At 63.2% G+C, this 27,128-nt stretch overlaps 2 protein-coding genes across 2 annotated transcripts; one reads left to right on the plus strand and one right to left on the minus strand.

Annotated features, from left to right (window-relative positions):
• Positions 1 to 148: 148 nt before the first annotated feature.
• On the plus strand, positions 149 to 2,843 carry CCDC115 (coiled-coil domain containing 115). The gene is made up of 6 exons (XM_048293177.1): positions 149 to 211; positions 751 to 851; positions 1,284 to 1,387; positions 1,789 to 1,822; positions 2,092 to 2,257; positions 2,473 to 2,843. The coding sequence occupies exons 1-6, from the start codon at positions 205 to 207 to the stop codon at positions 2,616 to 2,618; spliced, it is 558 nt and encodes a 185-aa protein (XP_048149134.1). The 5' UTR covers positions 149 to 204; the 3' UTR covers positions 2,619 to 2,843.
• On the minus strand, positions 2,832 to 27,089 carry LOC125320770 (ubiquitin-like modifier-activating enzyme 1; the record flags this gene model as incomplete). Its single annotated transcript, XM_048293178.1, is given in 15 exon segments — positions 2,832 to 3,185; positions 5,089 to 5,189; positions 5,320 to 5,421; positions 7,932 to 8,123; positions 10,131 to 10,223; positions 11,176 to 11,264; positions 13,353 to 13,542; positions 14,611 to 14,685; positions 17,976 to 18,171; positions 20,619 to 20,682; positions 22,441 to 22,641; positions 24,557 to 24,631; positions 24,634 to 24,721; positions 26,921 to 26,947; positions 26,949 to 27,089. Coding segments are annotated over 15 exon segments (1,770 nt in total), but the record flags the coding sequence as incomplete, so codon positions are not given.
• Between the last annotated feature and the right edge of the window lie 39 nt (positions 27,090 to 27,128).

A 27,128-nucleotide genomic window follows, 5' to 3' on the forward strand; every position in this document is an offset into this window, starting at 1 on the left:
GACCAATGGGAGCGCGCGATGCTGCCGGAAGGGGCGGGAAACGCTGCGCCCTCACCCAAGATGGCGGCTTGGTCGGCGTCACCCCGCCTCGCCGCCGGCCCTCACGCAGGCCCCGCCTTCCGACCGCTGATTGGCCGAGAGGCGCCGGGGCCGGCTGTGATTGGACGAGGCGGGGCCGGGCCTGAGGGCGCGGCGCGGGCGGCGATGGCCGGTGAGGGCGGCCCGGGGGCTCCGGGGGACCGAGGCTGCTTGGGGGGGTCTCCGGCGACGCGGGGGTGTTTGGGAGGGGTCTCCCGGGGCCCGAAGGAGTTTGGGGTGGTCCCAGGGGGCCCCAAGGGTGTTTGTAGGGGTTTCTGAAGGCCCGCGGGTGTTTTGATGGGGTCTTTTGGCGGGGGGGGCGAGGGTGTCTGGGGAGTCTCCGAGGGCTCGGGGGTGTTTTGGGAGGCCCGGGGGTGTTTTGGGGGGTCTCCGGGGGTGTTTTTGGAGGCCCGGGGATGTTTTTGGGGGTCTCCGGGGGTGTTTGGGGGGGTCTCCGGGGGTGTTTTTGGGGGTCTCCGAGGACGTTTTGGGAGGCATGGGGGTGTTTCTCGGGGGTCTCCGGGGGCGTTTTGGGAGGCCCGGGGGTGCTTTTGGGGGTCTCCGGGGCCCGGGGGTGTTTGGAGGACGCCGGGCCGGTCCCTGGGCGGTTTTGGAGGGTCTGGGGGAGCCCGTGGGGTCCCCCCGGGGGTCCTGAGCCGTGTCCCCCCCCAGGGTCGCTGTCGCTGTCCCTGGACGCGGCCGCGCTGGAGGTGATGGAGGCGCTGGAGCTGCTGCAGCAGCGCCGGGAGCAGCTGGAGGAGCACCTGCGGCAGGTGAGGGGACACAACGGGGACACAACAGGGACACAACGGAGACATAACGGGGACACAACAGGGACATGCCGGGGACATGCCACCCCTCGTGGGGACACGTGTGAGGAGGTGCCACCTGCCACAGGGACACACCTGGAGGGTGCCACCCACCGCAGGGATGTGCCAACCCCATGGGGACACGGCTGGGGACACACGGGGGTGGGGGGCACACGTCACCCACCCCCAGGACGCTCTGTGAGGACACAAAGGGATGTGCCACGGGGTCACGCTCTCCATGCACGTGGCCCCCATGGCCCTCTGTGTCCCCCCAGCCCATGTCCCTGTGTCCCTCTCAATGACCCTGGGTCCCTCCAGGGCTGTTCCTGACCCTCTGAACCCCCCTGGGGTGGCTGTCCCCGTGCTGTGTCCCCAGTGTCCCCACTGTCCCTCCAGGGCTGGCTGTCCCTGGCTCAGGCCCGTTACTCCCTGGGCTGTCACCGCGTCTCGTCCCTGCAGTACGGGGCCACCATGGTGCCCCGAGTCCGTGTGTGCCGCAGGTGGGGGACAGAGGGGGACGGGGACACTGCTGGGGGGGACAGTGGGGGATGGGGACACTGCTGGGGGGGACAGAGGGGGATGGGGTCACTGCTGGGGGGATGGGGACACTGCTGGGGGGGACATTGGAGGATGGGGTCAGTTCTGGGGGGACATTGGGGGATGGGGACACTGCTGGGGGGACGGGGACACTGCTGGGGGGGACAGGGACACAGGGAGGGATGTGAGGGGACATTGGGGACACTCAGTGGGGGGGGGACACTCAGCGGTGTCCCCAGTATGGGGAGGTGACCCAGGGGTGACACTGGTGCCCCCAGTGTGGGGGGTGGGGGGGTTCAGGGGGGTGACAGGGGGGTGCTGGGATGTCCCTGTGGTGACGCTGTCCCCACCGTGTCGCCCCCAGGCAGGACCCCGAGGGACGCCCCCGCTTTGAGGAGGTGCCTGGAACGGGGGGGGACCCCGAGGACCCCGACCCCCAGCAGGGGGGGGGGTGACGGTGAGGGGGGGGCTGGGTGGTCCCCGGGGGGGGTTCTGGGGTCCCTTGGGGGGTCCCCAGTGGGTGCTGGGGGCAGATTGGGGGTGCTGGGGGGGAATTTGGGGTGTGTGTGGGAGGGGGGGGTCTAAGGGGTGCTGGGGAGATGTTGGGGTGCTGGGGGGGTTCCTCAGTGGTTTTGGGGGGGGTCACTGACCTTTCTCTGTCCCCCAGGGCTGCGGCAGCGCCGGGGAGCTCCGGACAAAGGGGAGGCTCCAGACAAAGGGGGAGCCCCGGACAAAGGGGGAGCCCCCGCCCGGCCCCCCCCCGGACCCCCTGGGTTGGTTTGGGGTCCTGGTGCCCCCCAGTCTGCGGCAGGCGCAGGGCAGCTTCCAGAAGGGTGAGAACTGGGGGAAACTGGGAGCAACTGGGAGCAACTGGGGAGGTCCAAAGCGAGGGTGGGGTTCCCCAAAAAAACCCAGGGAGGGTCCCAAGAACAGGGGGCAATGCCCCAAAGCGGGGGTGTCCCCAAAGAACGACGGGGGTCCCCCAAAACTGGGGAGGGCCTGAAGGTCGTGACCCCTGTGACCTCCTCGGTGTCCCCGCTGTCCCCAGGGGTGACGCTGGCCGTGGAGGTGGCCGAGCTCCAGGCCACCGTGGAAGCCGCGGCCACGCGGGTACCGGCAACTCCTGCGGCAGAAACGTCACCTGGCTGGGGACAGCGAGAGCCCCCCGGGAACCGCTGGGGACACCGAGGGTGAAGCAGTGACCGCGTGACACTGAGAAGGACGCGTCCAGAGGTGACACCACCGGGACGCGGGTGACACGGGGGGGGTGACACGGGGCTGTGCTGGCCCTCCCCAGGTGACACCGTGAGCGACACGGAGGAGCCCCGCAGCCGCCTGCGGGTGACCCCGAGCCCCACACGTCCACCCCCCCGTATGTCCCCAATAAATCCACGCCGCCATCACGGGGCTCGTTCCTCACCGCTGCCACGTGACTCAAGCCACGCCCCCTTTTTTTTGCCAAGGTCTATGTTTATTGGGCGGGACCCTGGCCCCGCCCCCAAACCCCGCCCTCACCCAGGGGGCGGGGCTGACACAACGACGACTATTGGTGGGGAGAGGGGGCGGGGCGTGACGGGGGGCGGGGCCCGTGCGGAGAGGGGAGGGCTGGGGCCGGCGGGCGCCCCCTAGCGGATGGTGTAGCGCACGTAGGGCACCTCGATGTCGGCGTCGCTGTCGTCGTTGCAGCAGAGCTCGAACACGAGCGCCTTGACGTGGCGGCCCAGCTTCTTCTTGGACACCCGCGTGACGATCTCCGTCATCCTGCGGGGACGGGGGGGGACATGCGCTGGGACACGCGGCACGGGTGGGGGACACGGGGATAGGGGGCATGGCGGGGGTGGGGATGGGGAGTAGGATCTCTGTCATCGTGTGGGGATGGGGGACATGGGGGGCACGCGCTGGGACATGGGGCACGGGTGGGGGGCACGGGGATAGGGGGCACGGGTGGGGGGTAGGATCTCCATGTGGGGATGGGGGACACGGCAGGGGCACGCGCTGGGACACGGGGCACGGGTGGGGGACACGGGGATAGGGGGGCATGGTGGGGGGTGGGGATGGGGGGTAGGATCTCTGTCATCGTGTGGGGATGGGGGACATGGCGGGGGTACGTGCTAGGACACGGGGCATGGGTGGGGGACATGGGGATAGGGGTCACGGGGATAGGGGGCATGGCGGGGGTGGGGATGGGGGGTAGGATCTCTGTCATCGTGTGGGGATGGTGGGGGACGTGGAGGTACATGGAGGGACGTGGAGGGACGTGGGACAGTCTCTGTCATCCTCAGGGGCCAGTGGGGAACGTGAAGGGACATGGCAGGGACATGGAGGGATGTGAAAGGACATGGGACAGTCTCTGTCATCCTGAGGGGACTGTGGGGGACATGGAGGGACGTGGGACAGTCTCTGTCATCCTCAGGGGACAGTCAGGGACATGGAGGGACATGGCAGGGACATGGAGGGACATGGGACAGTCTGTCATCATGTGGGGACTGTGGGGGACGTGGAGGGATGTGGGACAGTGTCTGTCATCGTGTGAGACCAGTGGGGGACATGGAGGGATGTGGAGAGAAATGGGACAGTGTCTGTCATCCTGTGGGGATGGTGGGGGATGTGGAGGGACATGGAGGGATGTGAAAAGACATGGGACAATCTCTGTCATCCTGAGGGGACAGTCGGGGATGTGGCAGGGACATGGGACAGTCTCTGATATCCTGAGGGGACTGTGGGGGACATGGAGGGATGTGGAGGGACATGGCAGGGACGTGGGACAGTGTCTGTCATCATGCGGGGCCGGTGGGGGACGTGGAGGGACATGGAAGGACATAGGACAGTGTCTGTCATCGTGCGGGGCCGGTGGGGGACGTGGCAGGGACATGGAGGGACATAGGACAGTGTCTGTCATCGTGCGGGGCTGGTGGGGGACATGGAAGGACGTGGCAGGGACATGGAGGGACGTGGAGGGATGTGGGACAGTGTCTGACATCGTGTGGGGACGGTGGGGGATGTGGAGGGACGTGGGACAGTCTCTGTCATCCTGAGGGGGATGTAGAGGGACATGGAGGGACGCGGGACAGTCTCTGACATCCTGAGGGGGCTGTGGGGGACACGAAGGGACATGGAGGGATGTGAAAGGACATGGGACAGTCTCTGTCATCCTGAGGGGACAGTTGGGGACATGGCAGGGACGTGGGACAGTCTCTGTCATCCTGGGCAGGGGAACAAGGCGGGACGTGACAGGGACACGAGGCTGGGACACGAGGCCGGGACGTGACAGGGACACGAGGCCAGGACATGGCAGGCACTTGGCCCATGATCTCTGTCCATCCCAGGGTGACACAAGGAGGGGACACAGTGACCGCCAGGCCACCCCAGCACCCAGAGGGGATGGGCACCCTGCGGGGAGGGGACACGGCCTGGCCCTGTCCCACCCACCCCCCTCCCCAGGACGCGGCTGTGTCCTTTCCCCAGACCTCCTGTCCCCCTGAGCCCCCTGGCCGTGTCCCCTCCCCGCTGTTCCCGCTGTTCCTGCTGTCCCTAGTGTCCCCCCGCTGTCCCCAGTATCCCCAGTGTCCCCGCTGTCCCCAGTGTCCCCACTGTCCCCCCGCTGTCCCCAGTGTCCCCGCTGTCCCCAGTATCCCCAGTGTCCCCAGTATCCCCAGTGCCCTACGGTTGGTCGTGGCGCTCGCGCAGCTTCGCCGCCGGCATGAAGAAGGAGTAGAGCATGGAGACGCCCTGGGACAGCATGGTGATCTCCAGCCGGTGCTCCTTCTGCGGGGACAGGGGGGGACAGCGGGGCCGTGGGGACATCGCCCACCACGGGGGCTTCACCTTCCCCCCACCCCCATCTCCCTGGGCTGCTCCCCAGCTCCTCCCAGTCCATCCCAGTCCCTCCCAGTACCTTGAAGTAGGCGAGGAATTGGCGCAGGGTCATCTCCCGCCCGTCGGGCTGCAGGCCCTGCACCTCGAACCGGTCCCACAGCGTCCACTCCACCTCGTAGTACTGGGGACAGCGGGGCACGGTCAGAGCCGAGGGGCGGCAGGGCCGTGGGGGGACCAAACCCCGTCTGAAAGTGACCCCCAGCCCCACTGCGGCCCCAAACCCCTCTGAAAGCGACTCCAGCCCCACTGCAGCCCCAAACCCCCTCTGAAAGTGACCCCACCCCACTGCGGCCCCAAACCTCTCTGAAAGTGACCCCAGCCCCACTGCGGCCCCAAACCTCTCTGAAAGTGACCCCACCCCACTGCGGCCCCAAACCCCTCTGAAAGTGACCCCAGCCCCACTGCGGCCCCAAACCCCCTCTGAAAGTGACCCCCAGCCCCACTGCAGCCCCAAACCCCCTCTGAAAGCGACCCCAAACCCCTCTGAAAGTGACCCCAGCCCCACTGCGGCCCCAAACCCCCTCTGAAAGTGACCCCAGCCCCACTGCGGCCCCAAACCCCTCTGAAAGTGACCCCAGCCCCACTGCAGCCCCAAACCTCTCTGAAAGTGACCCCCAGCCCCACTGCGGCCCCAAACCTCTCTGAAAGTGACCCCACCCCACTGCGGCCCCAAACCCCCTCTGAAAGTGACCCCACCCCACTGCGGCCCCAAACCCCTCTGAAAGTGACCCCAGCCCCACTGCAGCCCCAAACCCCCTCTGAAAGCGACCCCCAGCCCCACTGCAGCCCCAAACCCCCTCTGAAAGTGACCCCACCCCACTGCGGCCCCAAACCCCTCTGAAAGTGACCCCAGCCCCACTGCGGCCCCAAACCTCTCTGAAAGTGACCCCACCCCACTGCGGCCCCAAACCCCTCTGAAAGTGACCCCAGCCCCACTGCGGCCCCAAACCCCCTCTGAAAGCGACCCCCAGCCCCACTGCGGCCCCAAACCCCCTCTGAAAGTGACCCCAGCCCCACTGTGGCCCCAAACCCCTCCGAAAGTGACTCCACCCCACTGCGGCCCCAAACCCCTCTGAAAGTGACCCCCAGCCCCACTGCGGCCCCAAACCCCTCTGAAAGCGACCCCAAACCCCTCTGAAAGCGACCCCCAGCCCCACTGCGGCCCCAAACCCCCTCTGAAAGCGACCCCCAGCCCCACTGCGGCCCCAAACCCCTCTGGAAGCGACCCCCAGCCCCACTGCGGCCCCAAACCCCTCTGAAAGCGACCCCAGCCCCACTGCGGCCCCAAACCCCTCTGGAACTGACCCCCAGCCCCACTGCGGCCCCAAACCCCTCTGAAAGCAACCCCAGCCCCACTGCAGCCCCAAACCCCTCTGAAAGCGACCCCACCCCACTGCGGCCCCAAACCCCTCTGAAAGCGACTCCAGCCCCGCTGTGACCCCAAACCCCTCTGAAAGCAACCCCAGCCCCACTGCAGCCCCAAACCCCTCTGGAACTGACCCCCAGCCCCACTGCGGCCCCAAACCCCTCTGAAAGCGACCCCAAACCCCTCTGAAAGCGACCCCCAGCCCCACTGCGGCCCCAAACCCCCTCTGAAAGCGACCCCCAGCCCCACTGCGGCCCCAAACCCCTCTGAAAGCGACCCCACCCCACTGCGGCCCCAAACCCCTCTGAAAGTGACCCCCAGCCCCACTGCGGCCCCAAACCCCTCTGAAAGTGACCCCCAGCCCCACTGCGGCCCCAAACCCCTCTGGAAGCGACCCCCAGCCCCACTGCGGCCCCAAACCCCTCTGAAAGCGACCCCACCCCACTGCGGCCCCAAACCCCTCTGAAAGTGACCCCAAACCCCTCTGAAAGCGACCCCAGCCCCACTGCGGCCCCAAACCCCTCTGAAAGCGACCCCAGCCCCACTGCGGCCCCAAACCCCTCTGGAACTGACTCCCAGCCCCACTGCGGCCCCAAACCCCTCTGAAAGCGACCCCAAACCCCTCTGAAAGCGACCCCCGGCCCCACTGCGGCTCCAAACCCCTCTGGAACTGACCCCCAGCCCCACTGCAGCCCCAAACCCCCTCTGGAAGCGACCCCAAACCCCTCTGAAAGCGACCCCCAGCCCCACTGCGGCTCCAAACCCCTCTGGAAGCGACCCCCAGCCCCACTGCGGCCCCAAACCCCCTCTGAAAGCCACCCCAGCCCCACTGCGGCCCCAAACCCCCTCCGGCCTCACCCCCCACCCCTCACTGACCCCAAACCCCCTCCAGGCTGTGCCCCCTGCCCCTCACTGACCCCAAACCCCCTCTGGCCTCACCCCCCATCCCTCACTGACCCCAAACTCCCTCTGAAAGCGACCCCCAGCCCCACTGTGACCCCAAACCCCGTCCGGCTGTACCCCCCACCCCTCAGTGACCCTAAATCCCCCTCACTAACCCCAAACCCCCTCCGGCCTCACCCCCCACCCCTCAGTGACCCCAAACCCCCCTCAGTGACCCCAAACCCCCTCCGGCCTCACCCCCCGCCTCTCAGTGACCCCAAACCCCCCTCAGTGACCCCAAACCCCCTCCAGGCCATGCCCCCCGCCCCTCAGTGACCCCAAACCCCCTCCAGGCCGTGCCCCCCGCCCCACAGCATCCCCACCTTGTTGCGGGGGCAGGCGAGGGGCTCGGAGAAGCCCACGAAGGGCAGGGCCAGGTTGAGGAAGGCGTTTTTGTAGGAACTCAGGCGCCGGTGGCCCTGCACCAGCTTGTAGAGCTCCAGGCACGCCAGGCCCACCACGGCCGCCGTGGTGGTGGCGATGGCCGGGATGATCTTCCCCGCGATCAGCTTGCTCTGGGACACAGAGGGATGGAGGCGTTTTGGGGTGAGGGGGAGATGGCCCCAAAAACCAGCCCGAGGGTCCCCACAGGGCACCGGAGTCACACACACACACACGGGCTCTGTGTGTGCCCCACACACCCCACAGGAAATGCTGGGGCACTGCACGGGAGCCCCAGCAGCCGTAATGCCCCATAGAGACCCCGGTGACATCCCATAACAACCCCTGGAACACCCCATAACAACCCCTGGAACACCCCATAGAGACCCCGGTGACACCCCATAACAACCCCGGTGACACCCCATAACAACCCTGGAACACCCCATAACCACCCCGGTGACACCCCATAACAACCCTGGAACACCCCATAACAACCCTGGAACACCCCATAACAACCCCTGGAACACCCCAGAACCACCCCGGTGACACCCCATAACAACCCCTGGAACACCCCATAGAGACCCCATAACAACCCCTGGAACACCCCATAGAGACCCCGGTGACACCCCAGAACAACCCGGTAACACCCCATAACAACCCTGGAACACCCCATAACAACCCCTGGAACACCCCAGAACCACCCCGGTGACACCCCATAACAACCCCTGGAACACCCCATAACCACCCCGGTGACACCCCATAACAACCCCTGGAACACCCCATAACAACCCTGGAACACCCCATAACCACCCCGGTGACACCCCATAACAACCCCTGGAACACCCCAGAACCACCCCGGTGACACCCCATAACAACCCTGGAACACCCCATAACAACCCCCAGAACACCCCGTAACAACCTTGGAACACCCCACAGCCCCCCAGCACCCATAACACCCCATAGACACGCCAGTAACACCCCACAACAACCCCTGGAGCACCCCAAACAACCCCTGGAGCACCCCAAACAACCCCTGGTACGCTCCATAACAAATCCTAAACACCACACGGGAGCCCCAGCAGCCGTAACACCCCATAGAGACCCCGGTGACACCCCATAGAGACCCCGGTGACACCCCATAACAACCCTGGAACACCCCATAGAGACCCCGGTGACACCCCATAACAACCCCGGTGACACTCCATAACAACCCCAGTGACACCCCATAACAAGCCTGGAACACCCCATAACAACCCCTGGAACACCCCATAGAGACCCCGGTGACACCCCATAGAGACCCCGGTGACACCCCATAGAGACCCCGGTGACACCCCATAGAGACCCCGGTGACACCCCATAACAACCCCTGGAACACCCCATAACCATCCCGGTGACACCCCAGAACAACCCTGGAACACCCCAGAACAACCCCTGGAACACCCCAAAGCAACCCGGTAACACCCCATAATAACCCTGGAACACCCCATAACAACCCCAGTGCCTCCCAGCCCCTCTCCCAGTGCCCCCAGTGCCCCCTGTACCCCCCAGCCCCTCCCTCAGTGCCTCCAGTGCTCCCGGTGCCCCCAAACCCCTCTCCCAGTGCTCCCAGTGCCCCCCCCAGCCCCTCTCCCAGTGCTCCCAGTGCCCCCCCCAGCCCCTCTCCCAGTATCCCCCAGTGCCCCCAGCCCCTCTCCCAGTGCTCCCAGTGCCCCCCCCCCAACCCCTCTCCCAGGGTAACATTGGCAGCCTCCCAGTGCCCCCCAGTGCTCCCAGTGCCCTCCAGCCCCTCCCTCAGTGCCCCCCAGTGCTCCCAGTGCCCCCCAACCTCTCCCCCAGTGCCTCCCAGTGCCCCCAACCCTCCCTCAGTGCTCCCAGTATCCTTCAGTGCCCCCCAGCCCCTCTCCCAGTGCTCCCAGTGTCCCCAGCCCTTCTCCCAGTGCCCCCCAGCCCCTCCCCCAGTGCCTCCCAGTATCCCCCAGTGCCCCCAAACCCCTCTCCCAGTGCCTCCCAGTATCCCCCAGTGCCTCCCAGTATCCCCCAGTGCCCCCAAACCCCTCTCCCAGTGCCTCCCAGTGCCCCCCAGCCCCTCCTCCAGTGCCCCCCAGTGCCCCCAGCCCCTGTCCCAGTGCCCCCAGTGCCACCTTGTGCCGGTCGGCCGGGGGGATGTCGTAGTTCTCCGCCCGCAGGTTGGAGGCGGCCACGATGAAATCCATGTGGAAATTGGTGTCATCGTCCTGCGGGCACCGCGGGCACCCGGGGGGGTACCCAGGGGGGGTCAGGGGGGCACCCAGAGGGGTCAGGGGGTACCCGGGGGGGGTCAGGGGGGCACCCAGAGGGGTCAGGGGGTACCCGGGGGGGGGATCAGGGGGTACCCAGGGGGGGTCGGGGGGTAGCCAGGGGGGTCAGGGGGTACTCAGGGGGGTCAGGGGGGCACCCAGGAGTGGGGAGGGGCACCCACAGAGGTCAGGGGTCCAGTCAGGGGGGGTCGAGAGCACCCGGGGGGGTCAGGGGGCACCTGGGGGGGCACCCAGGGGGTCAAGGGGCACCCGGGGGGGACAGGGGGCACTCAGGGGTCAGGGGGGCAGTCAGGGGGGGTCGGGGGGTACCCAGGGGGGGTCAGGGGGGCACCCAGGGGGGCCAGAGGGGCACCCAGGGGTCAGGGGTCAGTCGGGGTGGTCAGGGGGCAGCTGGGGGTGGTCAGGGGGTACCCAGGGGGGGTCAGGGGGCACCTGGGGGGGTAAGGGGACACTCAGGGGTCAGGGGGGTGGTCGGGGGGGTCAGGGGGCACCCGGGGGGTCAGAGGGGCACTCAGGGGGGCCGGGGGGGCTCCCAGGGAGGTCAGGGGGGGCACCCAGGGGTGGGGAGGGGCACCCAGGGGGGGTCAGGGGTCCAGTCAGGGGGGGGTCGGGGGGCACCCAGGGGGGTCAGGGGGGCTCTCAGGGGGGGTCAGGGGGGCACCCAGGGGGAGCCGGGGGGCACCCGGGGGGTCAGGGGGGCACTCAGGGGGGTCAGGGGGCACCCAGGGGTGGGGGGGGGTGCACTGAGGGGAGCTGCGAATGCCACCCTGAGTGAGGGACTGGGAGCACTGGGGGGCACTGGATGAGGGGCTGGGGGGGCCCCTGGGGGTGGGTGGGGGGCACCCAGGGGGGGTGGTGGTGGTGTGGGGGTGGGGCAGGCAGCACCCACCTTCTCGAAGTCGATGGGGAACATTCGGAAGCCCGGGAGCTCCTCGGGGCTGGGCAGCGACGCCTTCAGCTCCTCCAGGCGCCCGTCGTCTGCGGGGAGGGGGCACACGTGGCACCCACGGGGCACCCACGGGGCACCCACGGGGCACCCACGGCACCCCCAGCACCCACGGGACCCCCACGGGACCCCTGCGGCACCCCTGGCACCCATGGGACCCCCACGGGGCACCCACGGGACCCCGACACCCACAGGGCACCCATGGGGCACCCACGGGACCCCCGTGGCACCCCGGCACCCCCAGCACCCACGGGACCCCCATGGGGCACCCCGGCACCCACGGGACCCCTGCGGCACCCACGGGACCCCCATGGGGCACCCCGGCACCCACGGGACCCCCACGGGACCCCCATGGGGCACCCACGGGACCCCTGCGGCACTCCTGGCACCCCAGCCCCCAGTGCTCCCAGTGCCTCAGGCCCTCACCCGGTGCCCCCAGTGCTCCCAGTACCTCCCAGTGCCCCCATTCCCCCCAGTGCTCCCAGTGCCTCAGGCCCTCACCCGGTGCCCCCCAGTGCTCCCAGTACCTCTCAATGCCTCCCAGTGCCCCCATTCCCCCCAGTGCTCCCAGTGCTTCAGGCCCTCACCCAGTGCCCCCCAGTGCTCCCAGTGCCTCCCCAGCCATACCCAGCATGGTGCTGGCGCTCTGTAGCTCCTGGTCCAGTGCCCCCAGTGCTCCCAGTGCCTGCCATTCCCCCCAGTGCTCCCAGTGTCCCCATTCCCCCCAGTGCCCCCCGTGCCCTCCAGTGCTCCCAGTGCCCCCCCAGCCGTACCCAGCATGGTGCTGGTGTTCTGCAGCTCCTGGTCCAGTGCCCCCAATGTTCCCAGTGCCCCCAGCGCCCCCATTCCCCCCAGTGCCCTCATTCCCCCCATGCCCCCAGTGCTCCCAGTCCCCCCATTCCCGCCAGTGCCCCCAGTGCCCCCATTCCCCCCAGTGCCCCAGGTGCCCCCTGGCCATACCCAGCACGGCACTGGTGCTCTGCACCTCCTGGTCCAGTGCCCCCAATGTTCCCAGTGCCCCCAGTGCCCCCCAGTGCCCCCATTCCCCCCAGTGCCCCCCTGACCATACCCAGTCCGGTGCTGGCGCTCTGCAGCTCCTGGTCCAGTGCCCCCCATTCCCCCCATTCCCCCCAGTGCTCCCATTCCCCCCAGTAACCCCACTGCTCCCAGTGCCCCCATTCCCCCCAGTGCCCCCATTCCCCCCAGTACCCCCAGTGCTCCCATTCCCCCCAGTAACCCCACTGCTCCCAGTGCCCCCATTCCCCCCAGTGCCCCCAGTGCTCCCAGTGCCCCCATTCCCCCCAGTTCCCCCAGTGCCCCCGGCCGTACCCAGCACGGCGCTGGTGCTCTGCAGCTCCTGGTCCAGTGCCCCCCATTCCCCCCAGTACCCCCAGTGCTTCCATTCCCCCCAGTAACCCCACTGCTCCCAGTGCCCCCATTCCCCCCAGTGCCCCCAGTGCTCCCAGTGCCCCCATTCCCCCAGTGCCCCCATTCCCCCCAGTACCCCCATTCCCTCCAGCGCCCGCAGTGCCCCCCTGGCCGTACCCAGCGCGGCGCTGTCGCTCTGCAGCTCCTGGTCCAGTGCCCCCATTCCCCCTCAGTTCCCCCAGTACCCCCCGTGCCCCCCAGTGCTCCCAGTGCCCCCGGCCGTACCCAGCGCGGCGCTGGCACTCTGCACCTCCTGGTCCAGTGCCCCCATTCCCCCCAGTACTCCCAGTGCCCCCAGTGCCCCCCATTCTCCCCAGTGCCCCCGGCTGTACCCAGCGCGGCGCTGGCGCTCTGCAGCTCCCGGTCCAGTGCCCCCATTCCCCCCAGTACCCCCAGTGCTCCCAGTGCCCCCATTCCCCCCAGTGCCCCCATTCCCCCCATTCCCCCCAGTGCTCCCAGTGCCCCCATTCCCCCCAGTGCCCCCAGTGCTCCCAGTGCCCCCATTCCCCCCAGTGCCCCCATTCCCCCCAGTGCCCCCAGTGCTCCCAGTGCCCCCATTCCCCCCAGTGCCCCCATTCCCCCCAGTGCCCCCAGTGCTCCCAGTGCCCCCATTCCCCCCAGTGCCCCCAGTTCCCCCCAATACCCCCAGTGCTCCCAGTGCCCCCCAGTGCCCGCAGTGCCCCCGGCCGTACCCAGCGCGGCGCTGGCGCTCTGCAGCTCCTGGTCGGACACGTGGATGCGCACGCCGGCCTTGGGGGCGAAGGGGGGCACTCGGACGTGGCGCAGCAGCTCGGCCACGGCCGCCCGGTCCCGCGAGCCCGCGATGCCATAGCTCTGGGCAAAGAGGTTCGCGGCAGCCACCACGTAGTCCAGGTGCAGGGGCTGGGGGGCAGCGGCACAGCGGCGTCACGGGGGCACCCACGGGGCACCCACAGGGCACCCACGGGGCACGGGGTGCACCCAGAGCGGGCAGGTGACAGCTAAAGGTGATGGGGTGGCACTAAAGGGGGATGGGGGGCACCCAGAGTGGGCAGGTGGCACTCAAAGGTGACGGCGTGGCACTAAAGGGGGATGGGGGGCACCCAGAGCGGGCAGGTGACACCCAAAGGTGGCGGGGTGGCACTAAAGGGGCATTGGGTGGCACCCAGAGCAGACAGGTGGCACCCAAAGGTGACAGCGTGGCACCCACAGGGCACGGGGGGCACCCAGAGCAGGCAGGTGACACAGCCCCTCCCGTGGGTGACACAGCCCCACCCAAGGGTGACACAGCCCCACCCGTGGGTGCCATCCCCTCCCAAAAGTGACACAGCCCCACCCAAAGGTGACAACAGCCCCACCCATGGGTGACACAGCCCCATCCGAAAGTGACAGCAACCCCACCCAAGGGTGTCATCCCCTCCCAAAGGTGACACAGCCCCTCCCAAAGGTGACACAGCCCCTACCTGAGGGTGACAGAACCCCACCCATGGGTGACACATCCCCACCCGTGGGTGCCATCCCCTCCCGTGGGTGCCATCCCCTCCCGTGGGTGACACAGCCCCTCCCGTGGGTGCCATCCCCACCCAAAGGTGACACAGCCCCACCCATGGTTGACACAGCCCCTACCCGTGGGTGACACAGCCCCACCCGTGGGTGCCATCCCCACCCAAAGGTGACACAGCCCCACCCATGGTTGACACAGCCCCTACCCGTGGGTGACACAGCCCCACCCGTGGGTGCCATCCCCACCCAAAAGTGACACAGCCCCACCCGTGGGTGACACATCCCCACCCGTGGGTGCCATCCCCACCTGTGGGTGACACAGCCCCACCCGTGGGTGCCATCCCCTCCTGTGGGTGCCATCCCCACCCAAAGGTGACACAGCCCCACCCGTGGGTGCCATCCCCACCCAAAGGTGACACAGCCCCACCCGTGGGTGACACAGCCCCACCCGTGGGTGACCCCACTCACGTTGTCGGGGTCGAACACGAGCGGGTGGGGGCAGCGCTTGGGCCCCGACCAGAACAGCGTCCCCGAGTTCGTCTTCTGTGGGGGCGGGACAAAGGCAGCAGCTTAACGAGGCTCGTAATTAGGGTTAATGAGGCTCTTAATTGGGGTTAACGAGGCTCTTAATTAGGGTTAACGAGGCTCATAATAGGGGCTAATGAGGCTCTTAATGGGGGTTAATGAGGCTCTTCATTGGGGTTAACGAGGTCCTTAATTGGGGTTAATGAGGTCCTTAATTGGGGTTAACGAGGTTCTTCATTGGGGTTAATGAGGCTCTTAATTGGGGTTAACGAGGCTCATAATAGGGGTTAATGAGGCTCTTAATTGAAATTAATGAGGCTCTTCATTGGGGTTAATGAGGTTCTTCATTGGGGTTAACGAGGCTCTTAATGGCGGTTAATGAGGCTCTTAATTGGGGTTAACGAGGCTCTTAATTGGGGTTAATGAGGCTCTTAATTGGGGTTAACGAGGCTCATAATAGGGGTTAATGAGGCTCTTAATTGAGGTTAATGAGGCTCTTCATTGGGGTTAACGAGGCTCTTAATGGCGGTTAATGAGGCTCTTAATTGGGGTTAATGAGGCTCTTAATTGAGGTTAATGAGGCTCTTAGGGTTAATGAGGCTCTTAATTGGGATTAAGGATGCTCTTAATTGGGGTTAACGAGGCCCTTAATTGGGGTTAACAAGGCTCTTAATTGGGCTTAACGAGGTTCTTCATTGCTGTTAATGAGCACTTAATTGGGGTTAATGAGATAATTTGGGTTAATGAGGGAACTGGGGTCAACGAGGTTAATTGAGGTTAATGAGGAAATTGGGATTAATGAGGAAATTTGGGTTAATGAGGAAATTGTACTTAATGAAATTAAGTTAACGAGGTAATGAGTTAACAAAGAAATTAACTAGCTTAATGAGGCAATTAATTAGGTTAACAAAGTATTTGAGGTTATTGACATAATTAACGGCATTAACGAGGTGATCCCACCTGTCCCAGGGGGAAGTTGTGCAACAGCCGGCGGATGTTGGGGTTAACGAGGGAATGGGGGTTAATGAGACCATTAATTGGGTTAACGAGGTCATTAATTGGGCTAACAAGGGAATTAACCAGGCTAACGTAATTAACAGGTGCCCACCTGTCCCAGGGGGAAGTTGCACAGCAGCCGGCTGACGTTGGGGTTAACGAGGGATGGGGGTTAATGAGGTAATGGGGGTTGAGGAGGTCATTAATTGGGCTAACAAGGTAATTAACCGGGTTACTGAGATAATTAACAGGGTTAACGAGGTAATTAACAGGTGCCCACCTGTCCCGGGGGGAAGTTGTGCAGCAGCCAGTGGGTGTTGGGGTTAATGAGGTAATGGGGGTTGAGGATGTAACAGCAGTTAATGAGGTAATGGGGGTTAACGAGGTCATTAACCAAGCTAACAAGGCAATTAATGGGGCTAAAGAAGTAATTAAAGGGGTTAATGAGCTAATTAACCGGGCTAACGAGTCGTTAATGGGGCTAGTGAGCTAATTAACAGGTGCCCACCTGTCCCGGGGGGAAGTTGTGCAGCAGCCGGTGGGTGTTGGGGTTAACGAGGTAACGGGGTTAATGAGGTAACGGGGATTTAATGAGGTAATGAGGATTAGCGAGGTCATTAACCAGGCTAACGAGGTAATGGGGTTAACAAGGTAATTAAAGGGGTTAACGAGGTAATTAACCGGGCTAACGAGTCATTAATGGGGCTAGTGAGGTTATTAACAGGTGCCCACCTGTCCTGGGGGAAGTTGTGCAGCAGCTGGCGGGTGTTGGGGTTAACGAGGTAATGGTGGTTAATGAGGTAACGGGGATTTAAGAGGGTAATGAGAGTTGAGGAGGTCATTAACCAGACTAATGAGGTAATTAATGAGATAATTAATGGGCACCCACCTGTCCCGGGGGGAAGTTGTGCAGCAGCCGGCGGGTGTTGGGGTTAACGAGGGAATGGGGGTTGAGGATGTAACGGTGGTTAATGAGGTAACGGGCTTTTAACGAGGTAATGGGGGTTGAGGATGTAACGGTGGTTAATGAGATAACGGGGGTTAATGAGGTCACTAACCAGGCTAACGAGGTAATTAATGAGATAATTAACGCAGTGCCCGCCTGTCCGGGGGGAAGTTGTGCAGCAGCCGGTGGGTGTTGGGGTTAACGAGGTAACGGTGGTTAATGAGGTAATGGGGATTTAACGAGGTAATGAGGGTCAGCGAGGTCATTAACCAGGCTAACGAGGTAATTAATGAGATAATTAATGCAGTGCCCGCCTGTCCGGGGGGAAGTTGTGCAGCAGCCAGTGGGTGTTGGGGTTAACGAGGTAACGGTGGTTAATGAGGTAATGGGGATTTAACGAGGTAATGAGGGTCAGCGAGGTCATTAACCAGGCTAACGAGGTAATTAATGAGATAATTAATGGGTGCCCACCTGTCCCGGGGGGAAGTTGTGCAGCAGCCAGCAGGTGTTGGGGTTAACGAGGTAACGGTGGTTAATGAGGTAACAGAGATTTAAGAAGGTAATGAGAGTTGAGGAGGTCATTAACCAGGCTAACGAGGTAATTAATGAGATAATTAACCTGTCCCAGGGGAAGTTGTGCAGCAGCCGGCGGGTGTTGGGGTTAACGAGGTAACGGGGGTTGAGGATGTAACGGTGGTTAGTGAGGTAATGGGGGTTGAGAAGGTCATTAACCAGGCTAACGAGGTAATTAATGGGGTTAACAAGGTACTTAAAGGGGTTAACGAGGTAATTAACCAGGCTAACGAGTCATTAATGGGGCTAGTGAGCTAATTAACAGGTGCCCACCTATCCCAGGGGGAAGTTGTGCAGCAGCTGGCAGGTGTTGGGGTTAACGAGGTAACGGTGGTTAATGAGGTAACGGGCTTTTAACGAGGTAATGGGGGTTGAGGAGGTCATTAACCAGGCTAACGAGGTAATTAATGAGATAATTAACCTGTCCCAGGGGAAGTTGTGCAGCAGCTGGCAGGTGTTGGGGTTAATGAGGTAATGGGGGTTGAGGATGTAACAGCAGTTAATGAGGTAACGGGCATTTAATGAGGAAATGGGGGTTAATGAGGTCATTAGGCTAACGAGGTAATTAACAGGTGCCCACCTGTCCCAGGGGGAAGTTGTGCAGCAGCTGGCGGGTGTTGGGGTTAACGAGGTAACGGTGGTTAATGAGGTAATGGGGATTTAACGAGGTAGTGGGGGTTGATGATGTAACGGTGGTTAACGAGGTAATGGAGATTTAAGGAGGTAATGGGGACTAGCAAGGTCATTAACCAGGCTAACGAGATAATTAATGAGATAATTAACAGGTGCCCACCTGTCCCGGGGGGAAGTTGTGCAGCAGCTGGCGGATGTTGTTGCTGTACTGGCGGTGCCAGTGCCGGCACGCCCAGGCCACGCAGTCGGGCCACGCCCGGGGCCGGTCGCTGACGAGGCTGCGCTGGACGGCCTCGAGCACCTCCAGGGGCTGGGTCCCCGCCAGGCGCAGGGTGCGCTCCAGGAACTTGGGGTCCCTGTGGGGGAAATGGGGTGTCACTGGGTGTCACAGGGTGTCACAGGGGGGTTATGGGGTGTCACAGGGTGTCACAGGGTGTCACAGGGGTTATGGGGTGTCACAGGGTGTCACAGGGGTTATGGGGTCCCCGCCAGGCGCAGGGTGCGCTCCAGGAACTTGGGGTCCCTGTGGGGGAAATGGGGTGTCACAGGGTGTCACAGGGGGGTTATGGGGTGTCACTGGGGGTCACAGGGTGTCACAGGGGGTTATGGGGTGTCACAGGGGTTATGGGGTGTCACAGGGTGTCACAGGGGGGTTATGGGGTGTCACAGGGGGTCACAGGGTGTCACAGGGGTTATGGGGTGTCACAGGGGGTTATGGGGTGTCACAGGGTGTCACTGGGGGTCACAGGGTGTCACAGGGTGTCACAGGGGTTATGGGGTGTCACTGGGGGTCACAGGGGGGTTATGGGGTGTCACAGGGGTCACAGGGTGTCACGGGGGTGTCATAGGGGGGTTATGGGGTGTCACAGGGTGTCACAGGGTGTCACAGGGGTTATGGGGTGTCACAGGGTGTCACAGGGGTTATGGGGTCCCCGCCAGGCGCAGGGTGCGCTCCAGGAACTTGGGGTCCCTGTGGGGGAAATGGGGTGTCACTGGGTGTCACAGGGTGTCACAGGGGGGTTATGGGGTGTCACAGGGGTTATGGGGTGTCACAGGGGGTCACAGGGGGGTTATGGGGTGTCACTGGGGGTCACAGGGTGTCACAGGGGGTTATGGGGTGTCACAGGGGTTATGGGGTGTCACAGGGGGTCACAGGGTGTCACAGGGGTTATGGGGTGTCACAGGGGGTTATGGGGTGTCACAGGGTGTCACTGGGGGTCACAGGGTGTCACAGGGGGGTTATGGGGTGTCACAGGGTGTCACAGGGGTTATGGGGTCCCCGCCAGGCGCAGGGTGCGCTCCAGGAAATTGGGGTCCCTGTGGGGGAAATGGGGTGTCACTGGGGGTCACAGGGTGTCACGGGGTGTCACAGGGTGTCACAGGGGGGATCACAGGGTGTCACAGGGGTTATGGGGTGTCACAGGGCGTCACAGAGGATGTCACTGGGGGTTTCGGGGCGTCACAGGGGGTTATAGGGTGTCACAGGGGGTTTTGGGGTGTCACAGGGGTTATGGGGTGTCACAGGGGGTGTCACAGGGGGATTATGGGGTGTCACAGGGGGGTTTTGGGGTGTCACAGGAGGTCAGGGGGGGTCACAGGAGGTCGGGGGGGGTCACAGGAGGTCAGGGGGGGTCACAGGGGTCCCAGCTGGGTGAAGGGTCGGCTCCAGGAATTTGGGGTTCCTGGGGAGGGGGGTGATGGGGGGTGTGGGGGGATGAGCAGGGAGCTGTACGGGTACCCCCAGATAGGGGTGACGTGGGGGGAGCCCTGGGGGATTTGGGGGATTCCTGTGGGATTTGGGGGGGGTTCCTGTGGGATTTGGGGGAATTCCTGTGGGATTTGGGGGGATTCATTGGGATTTGGGGGGATTCCTGTGGGATTTGGGGGGATTCCTGTGGGATTTGGGGGATTCCTGTGGGATTTGGGGGGATTCATTGGGATTTGGGGGGATTCCTGTGGGATTTGGGGGGATTCCTGTGGGATTTGGGGGGGGTTCCTGTGGGATTTGGGGGATTCCTGTGGGATTTGGGGGGATTCATTGGGATTTGGGGGGGATTCCTGTGGGATTTGGGGGGATTCCTGTGGGATTTGGGGGATTCCTGTGGGATTTGGGGGATTCCTGTGGGATTTGGGGGGATTCATTGGGATTTGGGGGGATTCCTGTGGGATTTGGGGGATTCCTGTGGGATTTGGGGGGGTTCCCGTGGGATTTAGGGAGTTCCCGTGGGATTTGGGGGATTCATTGGGATTTGGGGGGATTCCTGTGGGATTTTGGGGATTCCTGTAGGATTTGGGGGATTCACTGGGATTTGGGGGCATTCCCTTGGGATTTGGGGGGGGTTCCCGTGGGATTTAGGGGATTCCCACGGGATTTGGGGGATTCAGTGGGATTTGGGGGATTCCTGTGGGATTTGGGGGGATTCCTGTGGGATTTGGGGGATTCATTGGGATTTGGGGGGATTCCTGTGGGATTTGGGGGGATTCATTGGGATTTGGGAGGATTCCCGTGGAATCTAGGGGCGATTCATTAGGATTTGGGGGGATTCCTGTGGGATTTGGGAGCATTCCTGTGGAATTTAAGTGATTCCTGTAGGATTTGGGGGATTCATTGGGATTTGGGGGGGTTCCTGTGGGATGTGGGGGGGTTCCTGTGGGATTTAGGGGATTCCCGTGGGATTTAGGGGGTTCCCATGGGATTTGGGGGATTCAGTGGGATTTGGGGGGGGTTCCCGTGGGATTTGGGGGGATTCCCGTGGGATTTGGGGGGGTTCCCGTGGGATTTGGGGGCCCCTCCCCCGCTCACATCAGGTACTGGTTCACGTTCTCGGCCGGCTGCTTGAAGAGCCCCTCGAACTCGTCACGGCCCACTGCAGGGGGGAGGGGCTGTCAGCGGGGGGGTCCGGGCAGCCGGGACCCCTCAGAACGGGCACCCCAAAACCAGAACCCCAAAACCAGAACCCACCAAAACAGAACCCCCCCAAAAACCAGAACCCCCCCAGAACCAGAACCCCCCAGAACCAGAACCCCCACCAAACCAGAACCCTCAAAACAGAACTCCCCAAAACCAGAACCCCCAAACCAGAACCCCCCAAACCAGAACCCCTCAAAACAGAACTCCCCAAAACCAGAACCCCCCAAACCAGAACCCCCCAAACCAGAACACCCGAAAAACAGAACCCACCAAAAACAGAACTCCCCAAACCAGAACCCCCCAAACCAGAACCCCTCAAAACCAGAACCCCCCCAGAACCCCCCAAAACCAGAACCCCCAAAACCAGGAATCCCCAAACCAGAACCCCCAGAACCAGAACCCCCAAACCAGAACCCCCCAAAACCAGAACACCCCAAACCAGAACACCCCAAAACCAGAACCCCAAAACCAGAATCCGTCAGAACGGGCACCCCCAAAACAGAACCCCCAAACCAGAATCCCCCAAAACCAGAACACCCCAAACCAGAACCCCCCAAACCAGGGAACCCCCAAAGGGCACCCCAGGACCCCCAGCCAGCCCCCAACCACCTGGAACCCCCCAAGTACCACCCTGGCGCTGCCCAGCCTGACACACCTGGTGCCCCCCACACCTGTCCGGGTGCCCCTGGGCACGGCCGGACACACCCACCCGGTGCCCCCCACACCTGTCCACACCCACAGGTGCCCCTTGGCACGGCCGGACACCCCCGCCAGGTGCTCCCACACCCGCCAGGTGCCCCCACAGCCGCCAGGCACCCCTGAGCACAGCCAGATGCACCCACTCGGTGCCCCCACACCTGTCCACACCCATCCAGTGCCCCCACATCCACCCAGTGCCCCCACAGCCGCCGGGCACCCCTGGACACGGCCGGACGCACCCACCCAGTCCCCCACACCCACCCAGTCCCCCACACCCACCAGGTGCCCCCAGAGCCGCCGGGCACCCCTGGACACGGCCTGACGCACCCACCCAGTGCCCCCCACACCTGTCCACACCTGCCCAGTGCCCCCACATCAACCCAGTGCCCCCACACCCGCCAGGCACCCCCGGGCACAGATGGACGCACCCACCTGGTGCCCCCACACCTGTCCACACCCACCAGGTGCCCCCACACCCACTAGGTGCCCCCACACCCACCCGGGTGCCCCCACACCCACTGGGTACCCCTGGACACGGCCGGACGCACCACACCCAGTGCCCCCACATCCACCTGGTGGCCCCACAGCCACTGGGCACTCCTGGACATGGCCGGACGCACTCACCCAGTGCCCCCCACACCTGTCCACACCCACCCAGTGCCCCCACACCCACCAGGTGCCCCCACAGCCACTGGGCACCCCTGGACACGGCCGGACGCACCCACCCAGTACCCCCACAGCCCTACCAGGCACCCCCGGGCAGGGCTGGACGCACCCACCCGGTGCCCCCACACCCACGCAGTGCCCCCACACCCACCCGGAGCCCCCACACCCACCCAGTGCCCCCACACCCAACCAGGTCCCCCCACACCTGTCCACACCCACCCAGTGCCCCCACACCCACCCGGTGCCCCCACATCCACCTGGTGCCCCCACACCCAGCCGGTGCCCCCACACCTGTCCACACCCACCCGGTGCCCCCACAGCCGCCGGGCACCCCCGGGCACGGCCGGACGCACCTGCAGCGTGTGCTCGATGGCGTTGGGGAAGTTCTTGAGGGTGCAGATGGGAATGGCCTTCTCGGGGGGGTCCTGGCTCGAGCTGTAGGACTCGCTCAGGAACGGGATCACCACCTGCACGTTGCCCTTCGTGCCCAGCGTGCCCGACTCCAGCAGCGGCTTCCGGTAGTAAACGCAGCGCCGGTCCATGTAGAGCCCTGCCGGGAGCCCTAATCACCCACGGGGCACCCCAAATTGGCTGTGGGGCACCCTCGGATATGGGGCACGGCCAGGGGTTATGGGGCACCCTCGGATATGGGGCATGGCCAGGGGTTATGGGGCACCCTCGGATATTTGGCATGACCAGGGGTTGTGGGGCACCCTCAGATATGGGGCATGACCAGGGGTCATGGGGCACCCTCGGATATGGGGCATGACCAGGGGTCATGGGGCACCCCACAGTAAACACAGTTGCCGGTCCAGGTATGGCCCTGCCGGGACCCCACATTGGCTGTGGGGCACCCCAAATCACCCGTGGGGCACCCCTGGGGCTGTGGGGCACCCCAAATCGGCTATGGGGCACAAGCAGGGGTTATGGGGCACAAGCAGGGCCTATGGGGCACCCCCATAGTAAACACAGTGCCAGTCCATATAGAGCCCTGCCCGGGACCCCAAATCAGCTATGGGGCAACCCCAGCTATGGGGCACCCCAAGAGTAAACACAGTGCCAGTCCGGGTACAGCCCTGCCCGGGGCCTCTGGGTCAGTTATGGGGCACCCCGAGGGCTCTGGGGCACCCCCAGGGGCTATGGGGCACCCTCAGCTTTGGGGCACCCCAGAGGCTATGGGGCACCCTCAGCTTTGGGGCACCCCAGAGGCTATGGGGCACCCCAGAGGCTATGGGGCACCCTCAGCTTTGGGGCACCCCAGAGGCTATGGGGCACTGCAAGGGACTATAGGGCACTCTCAGCTATGGGGCACCCCAGGGGCTATGGGGCACCCCAAGGGCTATGGGGCACCCTCAGCTTTGGGGCACCCCAGGGGCTATGGGGCACCCTCAGCTATGGGGCACCCCGAGGGGCTATGGGGCACTGCAAGGGACTATAGGGCACTCTCAGCTATGGGCACCCCAGGGGCTATGGGGCACCCCAAGGGGCTATGGGCACCCTCAGCTATGGGGCACCCCAGGGGCTATGGGGCACCCTCAGCTATGGGGCACCCCGAGGGGCTATGGGGCACCCCAGGGGCTATGGGGTACCCTCAGCTTTGGGGCACCCTCAGCTTTGGGGCACCCCGAGGGGCTATGGGGCACCCCAGGGGCTATGGGGCACCCTCAGCTATGGGGCACCCCAAGGGGCTATGGGGCACCCCAGAGGCTATGGGGCACCCTCAGCTTTGGGCACCCCAGGGGCTATGGGGCACCCCAGGGGCTATGGGGCACTCTCAGATATGGGGCACCCAGGGGCTATGGGGCACCCTGGGGGCTATGGGGCACCCAGAGGGGCTATGGGGCACTCTCAGATATGGGGCACCCCGGGGGCTATGGGGCACCCTCAGCTTTGGGGCACCCCAGGGGCTATGGGGCACCCCAGGGGCTATGGGGCACCCCAAGGGCTATGGGGCACTCTCAGATATGGGGCACCCCAGGGGCTATGGGGCACCCCGGGGGCTATGGGGCACCCAGAGGGGCTATGGGGCACTCTCAGATATGGGGCACCCCGGGGGCTATGGGGCACCCTCAGCTTTGGGGCACCCCAGGGGCTATGGGGCACCCCAGGGGCTATGGGCACCCCAAGGGCTATGGGGCACTCTCAGATATGGGGCACCCCAGGGGCTATGGGGCACCCCGGGGGCTATGGGGCACCCCGAGGGGCTATGGGGCACCCCGGGGGCTATGGGGCACCCCGGGGGCTATGGGGCACCCTCAGCTTTGGGGCACCCCAGGGGCTATGGGGCACCCCGAGGGGCTATGGGGCACCCTCAGCTTTGGGGCACCCCAGGAGCTACGGGGCACGACCAAGGCTCCTTGTAGCCCCCCAAAGGTCCTTGTAGCCCCCCACGGGTCCCTCCAGCACCCCTGGAGGTCTCTGCGGCCCCCGGAGCCCCCCCAGAGCCCGCGGCCCCCCGAGCTCACGGGCGTCCACGTTGTCCAGGGCGTTGGCGACGCCGTCCAGCCCCTCGAAGAAGTCGTCGTCGTAGACGCGCTCGTGTCGGGGCCCACGCGGTCGGTGCGGCTGCAGACGCGCAGCGCCGGGTTCATCTCCCGCGCCGCCGCCGCCGCCCGCTCCGACTTCAGCTTCTGGAGAGGGAAACACCTGGGCTGTGAGCCCCGCCCCTTGGGACACGCCCTCTTAAGCCACGCCCCTTTTCCCAATCCAATCGCGCATCCAAGGAACTCAAGCGATGATGCTGAGCATGAAACTCAACTGTTGGTGTTGGCTGAGAAACTCAATCGTTGACATTGGTCAAGAAACTCAACTGTTGGTGTTGGCTGAGAAACTCAATCGTTGACATTGGTCAAGAAACTCAACTGTTGACATTGAGCACGAAACTCAATCGTTGACATTGAGCAGGGAACTCAGCTGTTGATGCTGGCTGAGAAACTCAACTGTTGGTGTTGGCCAAGAAACTCAATCGTTGATGTTGACCAAGAAACTCAACCGTAGACATTGAGCACAAAACTCAACCATTGGGTGTTGGCCAAGAAACTCAACTGTTGATGTCAAGCATGAAACTCAACTGTTGGTGTTGGCTGAGAAACTCAACCATTGACATTGAGCACGAAACTCAACCGTTGGCGTTCAGCACAAAACTTAACCATTGGGTGTTGGCCGAGAAACTCAACCGTTGACATTGACCAGGGAACTCAACCGTTGTTGTTGGCCGAGAAACTCAACCATGATGTTGGCCAAGAAACTCAACCGTTGACACTGAGCAGGAAACTCAACCATTGGTGTTGACTAAGAAACTCAACTGTTGACGTTGGCCAAGAAACTCAACCATTGACATAGGCCAAGAAATTCAACTGTTGACATTGGCCAAGAAACTCAACCGTTGATGTCAAGCATGAAACTCAATCATTGATGTTAGCCAAGAAACTCAACTGTTGATGTTGACCAAGAAACTCAACCATTGACCTTGGTCAACAAACTCAACCGTTGATGTCAAGCATAAAACTCAACCGTTGATGTTGACTAAGAAACTCAACCGTTAACGTCAAGCAGGAAACTCAATCACTGACGTTGGCCAACAGACTCAACCGTTGACGTTAACCAAAAACTCAACCGTTGACATTGGCCAAGAAACTCAATGGGTGACGGTGGCCCAAGAAATTCAATTGCTGATATCAAACATGGAACGCAACCGTTGATGCTGAGCACAAAACTCAGCTGCTGCCGTTGGCCAAGAAATTCAATCGTTGGCATTGACCAGGAAACTCAACCGTTGGCATTGAGCACGAAATTCAATTGTTGAGGTCGGCCAAGAAACTCAACCGTTGACGTTGGCCCAAGAAATTCAACTACTGGCATTGACCAGGAAATGCAACCGTTGGCGTTAGCCAAGAAACTCAACTGCTGACTTTGACCACGAAACTCAACCGTTGACCTTGGCCAAAAAACTCAACCGTTGGGTGTTAGCCAAGAAACTCAACCGTTGATGTCAAGCATGAAACTCAATTGTTGATGTTTGCCAAGAAACTCAATCGTTGACGTTGACCAAGAAACTCAACCATTGATGTCAAGCACGAAACTCAATTGTTGATGTTGGCCAAGAAACTCAATCGTTGACATTGACCAGGAAACTCAGCTGTTGCCATTGACCAAGAAACTCAACTGTTGACCTTGGCCAAGAAACTCAACTGTTGATGTCAAGCATGAAACTCAACCGCTGATGTTGGCAAAGAAACTCAATCGTTGACAATGAGCAAGAAACTCAACTGTTGACCTGGCCAAGAAACTCAACCATTGACATTGACTAAGAAACTCAACCGTTGACATTGACCAAAAAACTCAACCGTTGACATTGGCCAAGAAACTCAACCGTTAACATTGAGCACAAACCCCACTGTTGATGTCAAGCATGAAACTCAATTGTTGATGTTGGCCAAGAAACTCAACCGTTGATGTTGACCAAGAAACTCAACCGCTGACGTTGACCAAGAAATCCAACCATTGATGTTGACCCAGAAACTCAACCATTGACATTGACCTGGAAACTCAACCACTGATGTTGACCCAGAAACTCAACCATTGACATTGACCAGGAAACTCAGCTGTTGCCATTGACCAAGAAACTCAACCGTTGACCTTGGCCAAGAAACTCAGCCACTGATGTTGACCAGAAACTCAACCGTTGACCTTGGCCAACTCACCGGCAGCACCTTGAGGATGGCTGCCCAAATTCCTCCCTCTCAGGCCCCTCCCCCTCGCCGCCCACCTCCAGCTTGGTGCTGGCCAAGCCGCCGCCGACCAACGCTGCGGCCGTTCCCGCCCCTCACCGTGACGTCCCAGGGCCGGAAGAGGAAACTGACGGTTCAGGTTGGACTTCTCGATGGTGTCCATGTCGGTGACGGTCACGCTGCCCTCGGGGCCGCAGCCCAGCCCCACCATGGCGAAGTTCTTGAGCAGCTCGCAGCCGATGGCCCCCGCCCCCACCTGCCGGGGACACGCGGGGACGTGTGGGGACAGGGGACGAGGTGGCCCAGG

Source organism: Corvus hawaiiensis (genome assembly GCF_020740725.1).
Source record: "Corvus hawaiiensis isolate bCorHaw1 chromosome 34 unlocalized genomic scaffold, bCorHaw1.pri.cur SUPER_34e, whole genome shotgun sequence".
Lineage (NCBI taxonomy): Eukaryota > Metazoa > Chordata > Aves > Passeriformes > Corvidae > Corvus > Corvus hawaiiensis.